We start from the raw sequence: 18,099 nt of genomic DNA on the forward strand, positions 1-18,099 counted from the left end.
TAAACTTCAAAAACATTCGTACAATGTTTGTCCTGAAATCATCTAAACCAGTTCACCAACAAAACTGAACTGGCAAATAGCTGCACTGGTACAGTGCCTTTTAAAGGTCCCTTGCCAAAGTTCTGATCAAACAAGTTTAAAACGTACTGATTTTTATTATAAAGCGCTCTATATTTTTGTTACGTCATCAGTATACAGACTACATGCTACTGGACGGACCTCGGAAACTTGTGCGGGCTTCGATGTGTAGGTGCCTTTTAAAGACACTCAACATCCGTCACCTTTTGCATAATGAATAAATGAACTTTTTATTTATTTTAACATCAACCAATTAGCTTTATTTTAACGCTACCGTTATTCCATACCTATTTTGCCGCAATATGCATTTAAAGAAAAACCATGGGCACCTCATGTTAGATGAAAAATATTAGAACGCATGCCTTGTGCTGATTTTCAACACCTACAAAACAATATCAACCAAAACTAGTTTCACACGGTAGGGTTGAGCTTATTGCACTAAGTCAATAATATTTTATTTTGACACCGTTTGCAACTTGTGATAAATGGTCACTGACGCCCAACATAGACATCGTATATACGTTTATTCCTTTCTCACGTTGTGGCTGGAGAAAAACTCATCTTTAATTTTTCATTTTCATAATCATTATTGTGCTTACATTACAGCCTAACAGCGTAGTTTTTCGTGTATTCTGTTTTATACTTTGTTGAATTAAATAAAATCCAATAAGAATGCCGAAAAATAAGGGTAAGTCGTATAATATGGCTGTATTTTATGCAACGCTTTATTATGTCTAACTTAACTGTATTTATCTTTTTGTATGCAAAAACGAAGATCATATATATATATATATATATATATATAATAAAAAAAACTAGAATTTATGACAAGATAAAAGTCGTTACATACGGTGTGGATAATAAACATATCTTTTGTAAAACATACATGTTAAATATCTCCTTTTACAAAGGAAAGGGAGGTAAAAACAGAAGAAGAGGAAAGAATGAAAATGATCGTGAAAAGCGAGAACTTATATTCAAAGACGATGGTCAAGAATATGCACAGGTGATGTTTCTTATAAAAGTTTATTTATTCAAGTTTTCAGCAAATGTAAGATTATTGTTTTTTATAATTTGTCGCCTAACTTTAGTAATAAATCTGGGGTACAACATACGCAGGTTCTCACTGTGCACAATGGTCTCATTAAATTTATTTTAGATCATTTTCCTAAATAACTATGCCTCCCTGCATATTATAAAGTGCCTAATGTGTTTTTTCTTGTACCTTTCACATCTTTTGTTTTTTACAACATTTTTTTGTTGTTTACAATTGTCTCATTAAAAAGTTTGTGTTATATTATGCAGGTAATTAAAATGTTGGGTAACGGGAGGTTAGAAGCAATGTGTTTTGATGGAGTGAAAAGGTTGTGTCATATTCGGGGAAAACTTCGGAAAAAAGTAAGTAAAAATTTGTATGCGTGTTGGGTATATATCCTTGGACAAGACTCTTATTGATAATTGCTTCAACCCAGTGGTCTGTTATCGGTTGTCTAAATTGTCAGCTATATACACTAAAAACATAAAAAGTTACATCTGTGGTAGCTCGTAAGCAGGCACGAGATGTAGAAAACAGAACACCCGTGTTGTAACAACTGTCGTTTTTCGGCCACGTGAAGATAAATAGTTACATTCAATCATATTTATTTATTCAGGTATGGATCAACCAATCAGATATTATCTTGATTGGTTTACGAGACTACCAGGATCAAAAAGCTGACGTGATAATGAAATACAACGCTGAAGAAGCCAGGAATCTAAAGTTGTATGGAGAACTTCCTGATAGTGGTATGTTTCTAACTGGTTTGCAGTCTGTTATATACAACAGGGCAAAATCTGGGGTGACATTGTAAAAATAGAGTGACACTTATACTAGTTGTCAAACATAGGGAACCTCATTGATTAATGTGGTTAATGCAATGTACTTTGGCTCTGCTTGTTAGTATAGACACCTAACAACAGGGTAAAATCTGGGGTGACATTGTTAAAATACAGTTACACTTATACTAGTTGTCAAACATAGGGAACCTCATTGATTAATGCGGTGAATGCAATATACTTTGGCTTTGCTTGTTAGTATAGACACCTAACAGCAGGGTAAAATTTGGGGTGACATTGTTAAAATACAGTTACACTTATACTAGTTGTCAAACATAGGGAACCTCATTGATTAATGCGGTGAATGCAATATACTTTGGCTTTGCTTGTTAGTATAGACACCCCTTTTAAATTTAAAACTGGTTGCAAAACTTAAGATGCTGTTTTATGTTTCCAGCCAAGATCAATGACGTACAGTTCGACAACGCTGAGGAGAATGACATCATAATGTTCGATGATGTGAGCGACGCTACAGCGGGTGCTCAACCGACCGTAACGGAGCTGAGCAGCAGCGAGGAGGAAGATTTGACCGATGAAAGTTCGGACGAAGAAGTTGAAAGTAAGATTTCTATGTTGGATTATATGTCAACATATACAGTAAAAACAGTCAATTAAGTATTAATTTTATCAACATCTGGGGTGGTGCACTGCAAACTATTTTATCGATGGTCTCAGTGGTTAGGCATTAAAACCCAAAATACCTGATTCGGTGATCTGCTATTATAGGCATGTGTCTTTCCGCACTTAACGGACATTGCTCTAACCCAGTGGTCACCTAATTGGGTGGTAGCACCCTGGGTGTCTGGGAAATGGGCTTAAGTTAGAGTCCTATGGCATTTAGACAAAAGTTGCTAATTATCCTGATGTTAACCAAACAATGATAGTTGTGTATTCATCAACCTAACAATGATATATTTATCTCCAGAATATAAAGCTCCGGTTAAAAGTTATTCTTCGAAGAAAGGTGGAGGGATTGATGTGGATAATGTAAGTTGTTGTAATGTACTATATAGCTATGTTAGTTGTCATAAAATATAGTTGGTACAATACATTGCAAATATTAGGGATCTATAAAAACAACAGTTAAAAACTTGCATAGTTTTTGTATTTTGTTAAACCAGATAATTTTAGTGTGATTTTTAATCCTAAGGGTTGAATATTATTTGCTTATTGTCATAACTAGACGTTATATTTTACTTTGCAGATATAGCATTTGTTCGTTCGTTGTACAAAGAGTATTCGGTGAAATGTCCAGTTCAATAATTATCGCCCAACCATAGTGAACCCCCATGTTAGGTCAATTGTTGCATCACAATGCTTTGTGTGACCACAGGTTTTGGGAAGTTATTCATTTTATGCGAATGTGTTTTATTTTGTGCAGTTACCAGTTTTACAAGGACGCAGCTTTGTGTCTTCTCCAGATAAATACAGAAACAATGAATTAATTCTCTGCTGTGATTTTATTAAATTAGAAGTGAAACCACCGAACAAACAAGTGTAACTTAATAATAGACAACCCCTATGCTGTAGTTTGCTGAAAGACCTCACCCACATATATGGATGCCAAACTTATTAAACTGTAAGAAAGCAGGGATAGTTAGTTTAGGTAACTTATTAGTTGTAATGAAGTGCAGAAAATCAAAGGTTTGGCACCTTTGCTTACAGGAATAAAAGTGAAGTTGTAGGGTTGGCCTGCCTACCTTGCCACCCCAGGTTTGACGCCTATGCTACATTGAATAAGAGTCAAAGGTTGTGTGCACTACCGTAGTAGGCTGTATTTGGGTTGCAACCCAGGGGTTGAGAAGCCCTGCTATAAGGCCACAGATAAAAAGAAAACATGATTAAGACAAAAGAATAAAATTTAAATGATTCTCTCATAGAATAACATATATGCGTTACAGTTCAATGCTTTTGCTTGGGTAGTTTTAGAAACATTAGTATCGCTGGTGTGGTACCATACGCCTTTTGAAGGTTCTGTATCTGTGGAAAGATTTATGTAAAAGATCAAAGGTTGTAATTTAGTATTAATGCAGCTCAAGTTAACTTGACTTGAGCTGCAACAAAACTTCACACTATAGTAAAAGTATAGGGTGTTATATAAAATAGGGTGTTTATATGTATGGCACCACATAAATATTTTGCCCAAAATGACATCAGTCTCTTATTTGAATCAAATCATCAAGCTACATTTTACCTTTGTCTGGCATTATATCTTCTTTGTTGATAAATTTGATTAAATTATCGTTGGTTGGTTTAAGTTTAACATACGCAGTGTAATGACCTCGGCTTAAACTCCCACTGTGTTCAACAATCGCATAAAGTTCGTACGTGAGACGTGATTCACTGTCAGCATACACCTGTGTGGACACATATTTATGTTTGTGGGTGAGGTCCTACGGCCTAACACACCAAGGGAACTCAGATTTAGGCCAATTGAGGCCCATTACCCAGTGTGTACTACAGTTTGGTTAATACTGGTATCTTAATTGGTGCCGCAGAACTGTCATTTAATAATGGTAAATTACGATAAAGTGTAAATATAGGAATTTCGCAGGGGATCCGAGTGTGCCAAGACTTTAAAAGTTTAATAAGATCTATGGTAATATGGTATAACTATAACTATGTGAAAATAATTTAATCAAACCTGGCAATCAACAGTAGAGAAAGGTGACAGATCAAGGACGATTGGGATTTCAACTTTTTTGTTCACTTTGCGAAGGTTGAAGCCTGCCTGTGGTAGAATGGCATTATGTGTTAGGTTGTTGCAATAAAATTAAACTTAAAAAGCAAACTATTTAGATATATGATAAAGGTAGTCTATATGCGTCAGGTCCAACAGCAAGCCACACCAGGGGACCGTAGTTTTAAGCCTTGGTAAGGCTGTTTTGTGGGTGTTATGTTTTAGGTATTTTTAGTGTTGCTGACAATTTGGGTTAAAACAATTATGGTTAGATGTCTTGCCCAAATACACATGTCCACTATGGTAGCAGCATTAAGCCTCAAGCAAGTATCTTCTTGGCTAGACTACACTAGTAATCTGTTGTAGTTTTACCTGTTGAAATCTTTTCAAATGAACAGCAAGTATTACTGGTGGTTTTTTGATTAACATTTGTTTGCTTGCGTTGCAGTAAACGGTCTTCTTGCTTCCTACAATAGTGTTGTCATTAATTATAAAGTAAGTTATATCAATAATATAATAATGTGACACTAATGATGGACCAAGTTACAGTCTGGATACTAAACTCATGATCAGCAGATGTTTCGGACAGTAACTTGGTGGATAGTAACCTCTTTTACACTGATGATGGACCAAGTTACTGTCTGAATACTAAACTCATGATCAGCAGATGTTTCGGACAGTAACTTGGTGGATAGTAACCTCTTTTACACTGATAATGGACCAAGTTACTGTCTGAATACTAAACTCATGATCAGCAGATGTTTCGGACAGTAACTTGGTGGATAGTAACCTCTTTTACACTGATGATGGACCAAGTTACTGTCTGGATACTAAACTCATGATCAGCAGATGTTTCGGACAGTAACTTGGTGGATAGTAACCTCTTTTACACTGATAATGAACCAAGTTACTGTCTGAATACTAAACTCATGATCAGCAGATGTTTCGGACAGTAACTTGGTGGATAGTAACCTCTTTTACACTGATGATGGACCAAGTTACTGTCTGGATACTAAACTCATGATCAGCAGATGTTTCGGACAGTAACTTGGTGGATAGTAACCTCTTTTACACTGATGATAGACCAAGTTACTGTCTGAATACTAAACTCATGATCAGCAGATGTTTCGGACAGTAACTTGGTGGATAGTAACCTCTTTTACACTGATGATGGACCAAGTTACTGTCTGAATACTAAACTCATGATCAGCAGATGTTTCGGACAGTAACTTGGTGGATAGTAACCTCTTTTACACTGATAATGGACCAAGTTACTGTCTGAATACTAAACTCATGATCAGCAGATGTTTCGGACAGTAACTTGGTGGATAGTAACCTCTTTTACACTGATAATGGACCAAGTTACTGTCTGAATACTAAACTCATGATCTGCAGATGTTTTGGACAGTAACTTGGTGGATAGTAACCTCTTTCACACTGATAATGGAACAAGTTACTGTCTGAATACTAAACTCATGATCAGCAGATGTTTCGGACAGTAACTTGGTGGATAGTAACCTCTTTTACACTGATGATGGACCAAGTTACTGTCTGAATACTAAACTCATGATCAGCAGATGTTTCGGACAGTAACTTGGTGGATAGTAACCTCTTTTACACTGATGATGGACCAAGTTACTGTCTGGATACTAAACTCATGATCAGCAGATGTTTCGGACAGTAACTTGGTGGATAGTAACCTCTTTTACACTGATAATGGACCAAGTTACTGTCTGAATACTAAACTCATGATCTGCAGATGTTTTGGACAGTAACTTGGTGGATAGTAACCTCTTTTACACTGATGATGGACCAAGTTACTGTCTGGATACTAAACTCATGATCAGCAGATGTTTCGGACAGTAACTTGGTGGATAGTAACCTCTTTTACACTGATGATGGACCAAGTTACTGTCTGGATACTAAACTTATGATCAGCAGATGTTTTGGACAGTAACTTGGTGGATAGTAACCTCTTTTACACTGATGATGGACCAAGTTACTGTCTGGATACTAAACTCATGATCAGCAGATGTTTCGGACAGTAACTTGGTGGATAGTAACCTCTTTTTTTCACTGATGATGGACCAAGTTACGAACACATTACTTACCATCCGTTGACTTTTGTTTGTTCGTACAAACTTCACAACCAAACTTATTTGACCCGGTCAAAATTTCTGGTTTAGTGAATTGGTGGAAACAAGATTGTACGGAGCATTCCTGGAACATTGGGAAGTTAGTATGTAAATATTTATATTTTATGACTGTGGGGTTTCTGTGTGCGGGATCCAACAACGGGATATGCCATGGAACCTGAGATTTATGGGAGAGTTGATCAATTAAACAAACCCCTGGGTGCTACAACATGAACCTTATCAGATGTTGAAGCCTGCTACTTCCCCAAGGGTAGCGACATTAAAAAAGTGACATACATGGTAACTCGTAAGCAGGCACAAAACATAACACCCGGATCATAACGGCTGTCGTTGCCCCTCCACTCAAGTATAAATATTTTACATTCACTCACAATCAACAATATTACATCACTATAACCATTTTTACCTCACTAGCAGGTTGAAACCGATGTCCGAGTAAATCAGGGATTTGTCGACTTTTCTTCGGAGTAACTTTCTTCATTGGGGTATCGAAGAGTGAGTTTACTTTCTGTGATGTCATAATTAAAAGGGAATTGAATAAAACAACTCGACTGTGGGCATGGGAGTGGCAACCATGAATAAACCACTCAAGTTCCCACCCACAGGGATATAAATGACCAAACCAACCAAAAGTCATATCTGCCAACTTGACTGCGCGCATGGGGACTTACTTGATTCCTTGTTGGTTTCAACATTTCATCTTCAGTTGAATCTTTATCGGATGTAGTTTCATCCAATTGATCTTCTTCTTCACTTTGATCCTCCGGACTTTCTTCTTCCTCCTCAGGGATATTAAGAGATGCCACATCTATGGATCCTCCACGGACCTAATGAGGATCAACATCATTGATGAATGAACGTAAATTATTTATCTTTGGAACAATGACAATCGCTATAACATGATGTTTTGTTCCATACACCGTGTGCCAGCTTATATGTTACCGTATATTGATATATATGTATGTAGGTAGCTTATTTATCCTCACAAAGTGGGGTAACGGCATTCGTTGTAACACAGGTGTTCTGTTACACACACTTCATGGCCGCTGAGAGTTACCAAATTATGATACAAGGAAGAACAAATTGAACAATATATCATAAATCTAATCTATACGGCCGAGGTTTGTTCATGGGACCCAGGGTTTAGTCCAGTTTTGTCCCAAGGGGGGTTGTTAAAGTCTCAGTCACCTGTAACACATCCTCCTCATGAAACAACTTGAGTGACATCATGGCATCAGACAACACCATCTCTGCCACCTGATTGGCTAATGTACCGACAGCATCATCAATCCCTATTGTGACATCACTAATGTCCTGGTTGGTTGGTTTTGCACGACGAGCTTGTTTTCTTTGTTTTTTCATTTTTTTTAAAGCGTGTTTGCTTAATGGAGTCCTGCATTGTATATAAAACTGTTATTTGACATGCCTTGATGTGGGTCTTACTTATATAGAGGGAGAGAATAGAATGTGTATATCTAATGTTGGGGTAATGACAATGGGTCAAATCTGACTTACATCTCAGGCAACATGTCTCAATGTACGATCTCACCAATATAGAATAGAATGTGCATAATTATACAACGTTTGCCGTTTGGGCAACAGGCCAATTCCATCCTTAATCCCTGATCCATAGGACCCACCCATATAGTATAGAATCACCTACTTCGAATTATTCTGTTGATCTGCCTCCTCTTTATCAACCCCCTTCCTCCTCTGCATCGCTCCTCGTGATGTTTGTTCCTCAATTACAGGAAGAGAAATATCAACAAACGATTCCGTTACCTTGGTTACCTGGGATGTTTAACATTTTTATTTTTGATAAAATAATGGTGTTCAGATAGACTGCTATTAAACATTTAAATAGTAAACTTGAAATTTTGATTATTATAAATGTCTGAGACTAAGACAGACCATTAGATAGGAAATGTAAGCCAAAAATCTGCCTTTTGCTTTCAATTAATCTTATCTTATGTCAAAAATTAGATTTAGGTATAAAACAATTGTCTTTATTCTTAAAATTTAACTCCCGGTACAATATACCAAATAGAAAGTGGTCTTACCATTTTACATTCATCACATTGAACGCAACTAATAAGTTTTCCACCAAACACACTTTCAACAAATGTTGGCGTTTTCTCGGTGATTTGAACCCCGTACCCTCGCACTTTCTTTAACTCATCATCAGAAACATCTTTTGCTTTGGAATTATAAAGACCAAGTGCGTGTAGTATTCCACCTTTTCTTTGCTGGTGGAAAATATGGATTTACAAGTAACTGATGTATTTTGTCTTTAATTATCTTGCCTATAGTAACATACACCAATAATGGTGGCACTGTAGCAATATTGAGCCTCAAACCTGTATCCTCTTGGATAGAGAACCACTGTGTCACGGCGCAGGCCAAAACAAGTATTTTATACTTTATACTTATAATTTTAGGCCTGTAGCAAATGCCTAACAAAATAAGATTTAACAAGAAGAATATTTAATATTATAATAGTAGGTCTGACGCCATGGTTGGTACGTCTGCCAAGGCAAGAGGTTACGGGTACAAGGCTTGACACTGCCAGAAGTGTGGAAATTAAAAAATAGACCAACTTAGGCCCCAGAGATGTTTGTCATTACCTATACACGATAGAAATTGGGGATACAAGGTATGCACACTACTCAGCATTAAACAATATCTATCAGATAAAGATTAAATGATATACTTTTATTTCTTCTTGTTTCAGCGATTCAAGCAAACAATGAAAGAATTCCTGACTATCTTGCTGTTGGTAACCACGGAACTTTGCGTTTCTGTTTAAAATGGAAATAATTGTTTTTTTCTTTTGTTTAAAATTAGGTAAAACTTAATTGAGAATCAACCTGATGTGTTATGTAACATCTTTAAATTAAAATATTTATGTGAGGATAATAATTTACATAATCAATAATCATGTACAGGATTTGATATCCAACATAACGTTCAAGGCCTATGAATGAATGTGTTTTTACTTTTTTCATGTTAAATTATCTATAAAGATTAATTTGCCAATAGCTAATGTAAAAATTTAACTGTTTAGTTTATAAACATACTTGTTACACAGTTGATTGAACAGATTCTTTGGTGAAATAGATTTCGTTCTTGTTGGTCGTTTATTTAGAGTTGACATCGTGTTTGAAACTTGAATTCCATCAAAGAAGTTCGAAAAGGCAGTTGTCATTGGTCCCAACTTATCCAAAGTATATTTTAACGTCGGTTGGGAAGAAGTGGAAACTTCTTGTTCAATTTTATCCAAAGTTTGTTTTATGTGAAGTTTGACGACGGTTGAAAGCACAGGGGTTTGACTTAGTGACTGCGGAAGAATAAAACCCGATGTAAATATAGAAGATAAAAATGAAACAATTTATTATCATGAAAAACCTTCTCAACACAGGTGTCATACATTGTATACCAATTACCAAGCTTAGCAGTTTACCATCTGTTCCATTTTATTGTGCTATCCATAAATGTACATATTTACAAACATGTCATTTGACTTGGGCTATGTATAGGTTTACCAAAAGTTTTGTCTGTAGCAGTTTGGCTATACCTAATAATGCTTGCTATGATACTGCCATTACTTTAGAAGATTTTATTACAATACAACAGCCATGCACAAGACATTACCAGTACAAGACTCATTGCTGCACAAATACGGCGCATAATGTTCTTGGGACACTTACCGACAATTTCTCAAACCCAGTGGTTTTACTATAGTTGTATAATTGCTAATCATATGTAATGTTGCCATTTAAAGTTTAAAGATATTATACTACACATGTACTACAAAAAGGATGTTTACCTGCAAAACGCTGTTAAAGAAACAAGTGTTGCCAAGGTTATGTAAACCAATGGGTGGGGGGAGGTTTAGTGTTACTTCAGGTTCATTTGAATCTGAAAGAAATAATTTAAAATATATAAACATAATTCGCATGAAAAATCTGTAGTTTAACTGGTATCTATGTATAATAGTATTTGAACATTGGACATACTATTATATATAATAGTATTTGGATATACTATTATGTCTTGTGTTTTACTGTACAAGTTAAAAAGTTTGTTTTCTTAATTCAATTTGTCACATAACTTAAATTGTTTTATCAGCTAATTACCATTAATTAGTCATTGATATAATATTCATACACAAGTTATAATTAAGTGCAATTATGACACAGTGTGTTCGAGCATGCTTATGAATGACACAATTAATAAATCATAACCTGAGCATGAACAACACCTGTATTACGCAACAGTAAAATACAGCTTGTTATTCAGAACCAGTACCGTGGCACAGTAATTATCACGCTTGCAATGAGGTTGCGGGTTAATGTGTTCTTGGTTAAGACACTTACAAGCAACTTTTCCAACCAAGTGGTCACTTATGGGCTGTCTAAATAGTCAGCCACACGTTAAAAAAAGAACCACCAAAAAACTAAGTTACATAATACATATATAATATATATATATATATTATATATATATAATTTTTTGGAGAAACTCGATGTTGTAAGTCGAAACGGAGTAATCGAAACGTTTCTGTTATAACTACTTTCGATGCCCTACAATGCAATAATAAACAAGCTTCATTCATTCAGAACTCACCTTCACAAACTTTAGCATCTCCCTCACCACCCCCATCTTTATCTACTTCATATTCCACAATCTTCCCACTTTTAACATTCCCTCCATTCTGCTTATTGTTAATCCTGCGTTGCTTCACCCGTTTCTTCACCATGATTTTAGTTTTTCATATCAAGACATGATAAGCATGTTACAAAAGTTATTTCTAGAACTTCATCTGAAAGAAAAATTTGGAGGAAAATATAAAATTAAATGAATGAAATTGTTTAAATACTAAATTGGTATAAAATATAAAAAGTAATAAACTGCTGCAACAATTATTCTGGAAATGTTGACTTACCAGGTATGATTGCATGATTTATAAACGTATAAAAAAACTTAACTTTTCATATAAAACTAACAAAGAATTTTTTAAACCAACCGTTTGGCAAATAAAACGCTGTAATTAACAAAATCTACACTAAATTTTATACCAAAACCTCAGGTTTTTAAAACCCTTAAAACAAAGCTTTTTTAGACTCTTTCCATATTTGCTTTAGTTTTGCTTTCATATTTTCATCGGCAAATATAAAATCTATCGCAGATTCAGATAATTTTAAAGTTTGTTCTTCAGATAGCGATAATGCATTCGCTATTATAAAATATTCGCTTGATAAATCAGTGGAGAAAACCCCTTTATCATCAGTGCAAACAACACATGGGTGTTCTTGACCCATCCACCACACAGAGTGATGCTTTATATGCTCAGGGGGTGAGGTATTGGAAGCTATATTGGATGAAACGCAAACTTCAATTGGGATCCTGGATTCTAGCACGGAAGATTTAACATCTTCTTTATCAGTTAGGAAGGTCCCGTGTCCGATGCGATCTGGAGGAACTGATAAAAACATCCGAGTCTCATCTGATCTGTCTTTTACTTCGGAAAGATGAACAGCTGACTTCAACCCTACCCTTCGTGCACCTTGCAATACAGGCATAAACTTCGCAGCATCAGTGGTGTAAGGATTTCCACTGAAGTCGATACCTGTTACAATATCCTCGCATGAAATAGAATATTCTTCCGCAAGTTTTAAATTCTCTTGTGCATCTTTAATGCTTCTTCCTCTATCAATAGATGGTAGAAACTTAACATCAATTACATTATCATTATCATGCTTATAATCCCTTATAGCTCCCACCACCGCATCCATGTATCTCCTTTTATCCATTCCACTTTCTACCAAACCTTTTGGAGTGCTTCGCAATTCCAAATACTTAACTCCCTCCGCTGAAAACTCTTCAATTACATCCTTTGTGACCTCATAAATGACCTCTGTGCTATCCACCAATGAATGAATAACTTTAAACATTTCAAAACAATCACCCATGGTACGTTGTTCACCCTTTTCAAATGCAGCTGTCGATATTTTTAAGTCACGTCTTCTATCAAGAAGTTTCTTGATAGTTTTATTGCTAAGTGATCCATTTAAATGTGCATGAAGTTCTACTTTTGGTATTTGTTGGCAAAATTCTTGTGTGATTCCGCTTTGCATTCTGAATAATATGGCTTGTTTCAGTATCCTGACCTATTAGCACCATTTAGCTAATGAAAATTATTATATACAGAAGGCCTATCGCTACAACGCCCAGTATTAATAAAGCTGTGAATGCGAATATGGTGTCAAAATGTTGGAAATGGTATGCCAAATAAATTTGGCAGGAGTAGTCTGTACAAACACAAAATACATTTGCAGTTCATTTAATGCAGTTTTAACTATCTTACAACATAATATAAAATATTAAATCCGGGATTTTTACGATCAAACTATAATTAAAGTTGTAAGTTGTAACTTACAACTTGTAAGCAAATACCGTAACCCAGTATGCACAGTATGACAGGTGCCTGTGTGATTTTGTTAACAAGCGTTCGGTTATGCACTCCATAATTTGTCCCATGCATGATGATTAATTAAACAACAAACCAATTTAGGAGAAAATCAAAATTGTGTCTACATTTTTATTTTAATACACAAAAAAAATTAGGTCTTAGCGACAATTTTGTTCCCAATTGTTTCAAACTTGTCCAAGAAATTATATTTTTTAACAGTTGGATTTGATTTTCTTGGTTTAGTTTTAAGTTGTGGCGGTTCTAATACAACTTCATTGAACAAAACTTTATCTTTGAATAAATTATCTTCGTTTATTTGTTCCTGTTGAAGTTCTTTTAACTTTTTCTTCTTTTCTTTCAATTTGTTTAATCTTTTATTATTCTTTTTCTTTTTTTCTTCGTCCATCTCAGGTTGCTTGTACGGAAGATGTTTATTTTTCGTTATAACGAACTTTACTTCATCGTTCATTCGCGACACAAACTGATGCTCCGTTTCTCCAACCTGGGGTTTGAATTTCAAACCCTTCCAATTATCTTTCTTCTTGGTTTTTTTATCTTTGAAAGAGTTTTTAAACTTTTCACGATCCCCAACTATTTCTTCAACTTTACGAGGCACTTTCTGATCTTTTTGAAATTTAAGTTTGTTTTTTGGTGCTTTGTTAAATGCAGAAAAATCTTTTACTTTTTTTCTTCCTTTTCCCATAATCAACTTGTCAATATACAATATTTTCTTAAGTAAATAGACAATATATGGATGATTTAGAAAATGTATTGGTATTGTATGTGTAAAATTATTAAGACTCATAATTTAGTAATTCCAGCTGAATGCATAGCATGTTTTAATGTTATATACCGCAACTACCGTCTTAAAAATTAGGTTATAGTAGGGTGGGGGAAGACGGGACACCTTTTATCTTTATTTTCTCGCCCCGTTTAGTAGTAAACAAAGAACATTCAAGAAATTATAAAACTGTATGCCCACTACTCCTATTGACCGTTAGTAATTGTTTAAAACACGATCAGGGTATTTAGATATTATGTGCTAAAGGTGTCCCATTTTCCCCCACCCTACTATATAATCTCTCGTGTGTACACGTTTACACGAGTCTGCTCAGTTACATTATTATACGTATGCATATCTTACAACTGTGCGTGGAATTAAACACATGCATCATACTTTTGCTGCTTTTTTTGTCATCCTCTCTCTTCCAACCTTCTTCTCGTAATATAATTAGTGTCAGTGACAATAAGAGAACTAAAGTGCAAACAAAAAAAACAGATTATTTGTGTTCAAACAAAACAATATTATACCAAAAAATAATTGGTGAATGTAATGGACTTTGTTATTGTTTTGTATGTAAGTCCAGCTGGTATTAATCTTTCTAAAGACAGCGCTCTTGTTAATGTAACTTGTGCGTGACGACTCCTCTTAATCAGTCCCGAGAGTATAAAAGAAACAAATGAAGAGAAAGAGTGAGATTTGGTGTAAATTTAGAATTTGGACCTAGCAACTTTGGTTGCAAACGTTGCCGCATGGTTATAGGTTTGTTTAAGTACTTTTTTCGGGCAAAACGTTAAATGTAGATTGTTTGTATATTGTGTTCAGCAGAATAGGTTTCAATGATTGTGAATATTTTAACGAATTGTTCATATAAAATGCCATTTTATTTGCACTTGCTAAATGTAATGTTGTTATATTTAAAGCAGTTGTCATAATGTAATTATGACGTCGTTCCACACGCCTAAGCTACATGGTTACTCTGTGAAGTTCTCACCTTTTACTCCAACAAGGTTTGCATGTGTAGCATGTGAACAATATGGGATAGCAGGTAGATTACTTTTGTCAGTGATGGTTAGACATACCCGTATGTAACAAACCGTATGTATGTATATTCCTATTATACACCCATGTTGTAATTATAAATACTTAAATATACACAATGCTAATGTGATGATCGCTCAACTCTTGCATTTATCTCCCAACAGGCAATGCAGTGCTACTTGTATTTGACTTCCACCCTGACTTGAGCGGTCCCCCTGTTGTAGTACAGACATGTAACTGGGTAGATGGTTTGTTTGACCTCGCATGGAGTGAAATAGATCCCGATATTTGTGTAACAGCTGGCGGAGATGGTGCTATTCAAATATGGAATGTTTTAAATAAGGTAGAGTAGAATTTGTTGAATCCGTTGAATAATTACATAGGTATAGCCTTATAGGCTTAATCCATTGTAAAAAGAGGGTGCTTTTTGGACCACATTATGTGTTTTAAACTATTTAATTGTTGCAATATCACTAACTTACCCATTATGTGTACCCTGAAATCCCTGCTTTTTTATTATTGTTCTCTGTTTTGTTTATATTACAGTTTAACTTAAGCACTTTGTTTTCCAGGATCCACTTGCTGTGTTAAAGAGCCATGAGAAGGAAGTTTATTCGGTAGATTGGAGTCATAAGGGAGAAAAGAACCTTGTTGTATCTGTATCATGGGATGGGAGTGCAAAGATATGGGATGTTGGGTCAGGACGTAATGAACCGATATCTGCAGTGCATGGACATCAAGGTGTTGTGTATAGTGGTGTGTGGTCACCTCATGTACCAGGATCATTTGCTACAGCATCAGGTTGGAGTGATGTAATGTGCTCACTGCTGTGTTTTGAAATTTAATTATTTTGGCAATCTAAGATTTTTATAATTAGGTGCTGAATGTATATGATGCTGTGTTAGAACTTGTGAAATGTTAGTTTCTACAGTTGTGGAATTGTGTTATGGTTTTGTCATCACTGTTACCCACTAGGTAGCAATCTTTTTAAGGATACGAATGTCCACCTGCATTTTGCTACCGTGGTATATTACTTTAGTTTATAGGTTTATAAAAGAAAAATTGAAATGCGTTATGTAAAAACTTTTTTTTAAATTCAATTTCTCGCATAAATTCGTCAATTTGTTAAACATTTTTAGAGAAGTAAGAAGAATAATTTTTATAAGATATTTTCTGATCAGTTGTAATTAAATGTATTTCTTAGTTTAATCCTCTTGTATTCATGCAGCGGATGGGACAAGCAAAATCTGGGACGTTCGCACTCCAGCATCCCCACAATGTGTCCTACCCGCTCATCAAGGTGAAGTACTCACTTGTGATTGGTCAAAATATGATCCTGGGATTCTTGTCACGGGGTCTGTGGATTGCTCACTAAAGTAAGAATTAATGAAGTTATTTATCTTTGCGTAAGGGCTAATTGCAGTTGTTATAACACATGTGTTCTATTTCATACACCTCGTGCCCACATACAGTTGATCACATATTTTTAGTGGGAATTTTTTTTATTGTATTGCTAAAATTTTAATAATTGGTGGATTTTAGAAGCTCACTTAGTATTTGAACCAGCCCTGGCCCCTAATAACAATTAAATAATTTAAATATAAACTTTACTTAACCAACACAGAGTCTGGGATATGAGAAACCCTAAGACTTGCCTATGTTTAATGAGAGGCCATGATTATGCTGTACGTCGCGTGAGATGTTCACCTTTTTCACGAGGTATCATTGCATCATGTTCATATGATTTTACTGTGAGGTGAGTTTTCGTGAAAAAATGAATAGATTTCATAACAATTTATTTCTTCATTTTTTTATTTTGAATTGTATTTATTTATTCGAATGAACAAAAGAAAGAATTTAACAACAAAACAACAGAAATAAATATATTTTCAAACTTTAGGCTTATTCAAAGAAAACAAGTTTATGTTACATGGTCATAGCTAAAATTAAGAAACAATATTTCAGTAATTTACAGTAAAGTCAATATTGTTAATTACTGTAATCTGTTACAATATTTGTAATATTATATATATAATTAATTAAAACAGTTGTTATATCATGCTTTTCTGTTTCATACACCTTTATGCCTGGTATCATAAGAAGCATATTCATGTTTTGAATCCCTTAGAACCTGGGATTACATGCGACCTCAAGGTTTCACCCCCCGCATTGAAGTTGTAACGCACCACACTGAGTTTGTATACGGGCTCGATTTCAGTACCTTTGTTCCTTCACTGCTTGCTGACTGCTCGTGGGACGAAACGGTCAAGTTATATAAACCCCAGTCTCTTATATCAACAGATTCCCTGTGATAACTTTATAAATTGCACAGAGTGCATGTTGTGTTTGTGGAATTTATATCTTGCCATGTTGTTGGCAATTTATATGATAATTCAAGTGGGCATTTAGTAAGGTGTTAACACTTTTTGCACTACAGTGTCACCAATTTAATTTTAAATTAACAGCAAATAGTTTGATAATCTTCACTTAAAAATGGGGCTAAATATTTATGCTAATTGTCAAAAAATATTCATTCTCACATTTTACTCACAATATAAACAGGGTAACTGCCGTACAGCCGTAGTATACAAAAACTTGTTGCTGAAAAATGCATTGAATATTATTTTGCATATTTAAAAGGTTTGTTAATAATAAGTTAAGTGAATAGTTTGTCTCTTTTTAAACTGTTTACTTTACAGTTTACATCTTAGTAATCGTGTTCTGAAATTTTCCGTGTAAACAGTTCCTACTTTTGTTTAGGATAACTTCAATGTGAATGTTGAAGTGCATTTAATGTTAATTATTTTGGAAATCTAAGATTTTAATAATTAGGTGCCGAATGTATAAGATGCTGTGTTAGAACTTAAAACACTGTTCTTGTTCAAATTATTTCTTTGTGTATTTAATTTACGTTTTATATGCAATAAATGGAAGATATCATAGTTGTGTGTTTAAACTTCATGTTATCAGCAGTTCAGGTATCTTAGTAGTTATTGAATCCTTGCATGGATATAAC

General features: G+C 34.8%; 5 protein-coding genes across 5 annotated transcripts; 2 read left to right on the plus strand and 3 right to left on the minus strand.

Annotated features, from left to right (window-relative positions):
- The first annotated feature begins 208 nt into the window (after nucleotides 1-208).
- LOC149726280 (eukaryotic translation initiation factor 1A, X-chromosomal-like) lies at nucleotides 209-3,398 on the plus strand. Its single transcript, XM_089889948.1, has 7 exons — nucleotides 209-766; nucleotides 990-1,084; nucleotides 1,384-1,476; nucleotides 1,731-1,863; nucleotides 2,351-2,512; nucleotides 2,879-2,940; nucleotides 3,158-3,398. Exons 1-7 carry the CDS (start codon nucleotides 751-753, stop codon nucleotides 3,161-3,163), a joined length of 567 nt encoding a protein of 188 aa, XP_089746074.1. The 5' UTR covers nucleotides 209-750; the 3' UTR covers nucleotides 3,164-3,398.
- LOC149726281 (ubiquitin carboxyl-terminal hydrolase 16-like) lies at nucleotides 3,395-11,551 on the minus strand. The gene is made up of 14 exons (XM_089889927.1): nucleotides 11,416-11,551; nucleotides 10,616-10,707; nucleotides 9,867-10,126; nucleotides 9,500-9,587; nucleotides 8,850-9,035; nucleotides 8,453-8,580; nucleotides 7,978-8,182; nucleotides 7,461-7,616; nucleotides 7,196-7,297; nucleotides 6,745-6,853; nucleotides 5,006-5,100; nucleotides 4,598-4,684; nucleotides 4,148-4,310; nucleotides 3,395-3,933 (listed from the first exon to the last, which is right to left on the minus strand). Exons 1-14 carry the CDS (start codon nucleotides 11,546-11,548, stop codon nucleotides 3,815-3,817), a joined length of 1,923 nt encoding a protein of 640 aa, XP_089746053.1. The 5' UTR covers nucleotides 11,549-11,551; the 3' UTR covers nucleotides 3,395-3,814.
- A 59-nt stretch (nucleotides 11,552-11,610) lies between these two features.
- On the minus strand, nucleotides 11,611-12,926 carry LOC149726282 (N6-Methyl-AMP deaminase-like). The gene has a single exon (XM_089889936.1). The coding sequence runs from the start codon at nucleotides 12,924-12,926 to the stop codon at nucleotides 11,892-11,894; it is 1,035 nt and encodes a 344-aa protein (XP_089746062.1). The 3' UTR covers nucleotides 11,611-11,891.
- An 84-nt stretch (nucleotides 12,927-13,010) lies between these two features.
- Nucleotides 13,011-14,371, minus strand: LOC149726283 (coiled-coil domain-containing protein 137-like). Its single transcript, XM_089889945.1, has one exon. It carries the CDS (start codon nucleotides 14,064-14,066, stop codon nucleotides 13,413-13,415), a length of 654 nt encoding a protein of 217 aa, XP_089746071.1. The 5' UTR covers nucleotides 14,067-14,371; the 3' UTR covers nucleotides 13,011-13,412.
- Nucleotides 14,372-14,772: 401 nt separating this feature from the next.
- On the plus strand, nucleotides 14,773-18,025 carry LOC149726284 (peroxisomal targeting signal 2 receptor-like). The gene is made up of 6 exons (XM_089889937.1): nucleotides 14,773-15,090; nucleotides 15,248-15,426; nucleotides 15,656-15,884; nucleotides 16,312-16,459; nucleotides 16,708-16,839; nucleotides 17,212-18,025. The coding sequence occupies exons 1-6, from the start codon at nucleotides 14,985-14,987 to the stop codon at nucleotides 17,393-17,395; spliced, it is 978 nt and encodes a 325-aa protein (XP_089746063.1). The 5' UTR covers nucleotides 14,773-14,984; the 3' UTR covers nucleotides 17,396-18,025.
- Nucleotides 18,026-18,099: the final 74 nt, after the last annotated feature.

This window comes from Ciona robusta, chromosome 12 (assembly GCF_009617815.1).
Source record: "Ciona robusta chromosome 12, ASM961781v2".
Taxonomy (NCBI): Eukaryota; Metazoa; Chordata; class Ascidiacea; order Phlebobranchia; family Cionidae; genus Ciona; species Ciona robusta.

Excerpts from the sequence above, each read along its gene's own strand:
- LOC149726280 (XM_089889948.1), top strand. Across the intron at positions 1,085-1,383 it reads ATGGTCAAGAATATGCACAG|GTAATTAAAATGTTGGGTAA; the intron begins GTGATGTTTCTT and ends TATATTATGCAG. Across the intron at positions 2,513-2,878 it reads TTCGGACGAAGAAGTTGAAA|AATATAAAGCTCCGGTTAAA; the intron begins GTAAGATTTCTA and ends ATTTATCTCCAG.
- LOC149726281 (XM_089889927.1), bottom strand. The coding sequence starts at position 11,548 with ATGGTGAAGAAACGGGTGAAGCAACGCAGGATTAACAATAAGCAGAAT. Across the intron at positions 6,854-7,195 it reads GGTTTCAACCTGCTAGTGAG|GAATGCTCCGTACAATCTTG; the intron begins GTAAAAATGGTT and ends CCAATGTTCCAG. Across the intron at positions 4,685-5,005 it reads ATTTGAAAAGATTTCAACAG|GCAGGCTTCAACCTTCGCAA; the intron begins GTAAAACTACAA and ends ATTCTACCACAG.
- LOC149726282 (XM_089889936.1), bottom strand. The coding sequence starts at position 12,926 with ATGCAAAGCGGAATCACACAAGAATTTTGCCAACAAATACCAAAAGTA.
- LOC149726283 (XM_089889945.1), bottom strand. The coding sequence starts at position 14,066 with ATGAGTCTTAATAATTTTACACATACAATACCAATACATTTTCTAAAT.
- LOC149726284 (XM_089889937.1), top strand. The coding sequence starts at position 14,985 with ATGACGTCGTTCCACACGCCTAAGCTACATGGTTACTCTGTGAAGTTC. Across the intron at positions 15,427-15,655 it reads TATGGAATGTTTTAAATAAG|GATCCACTTGCTGTGTTAAA; the intron begins GTAGAGTAGAAT and ends TTTGTTTTCCAG. Across the intron at positions 15,885-16,311 it reads ATCATTTGCTACAGCATCAG|CGGATGGGACAAGCAAAATC; the intron begins GTTGGAGTGATG and ends GTATTCATGCAG.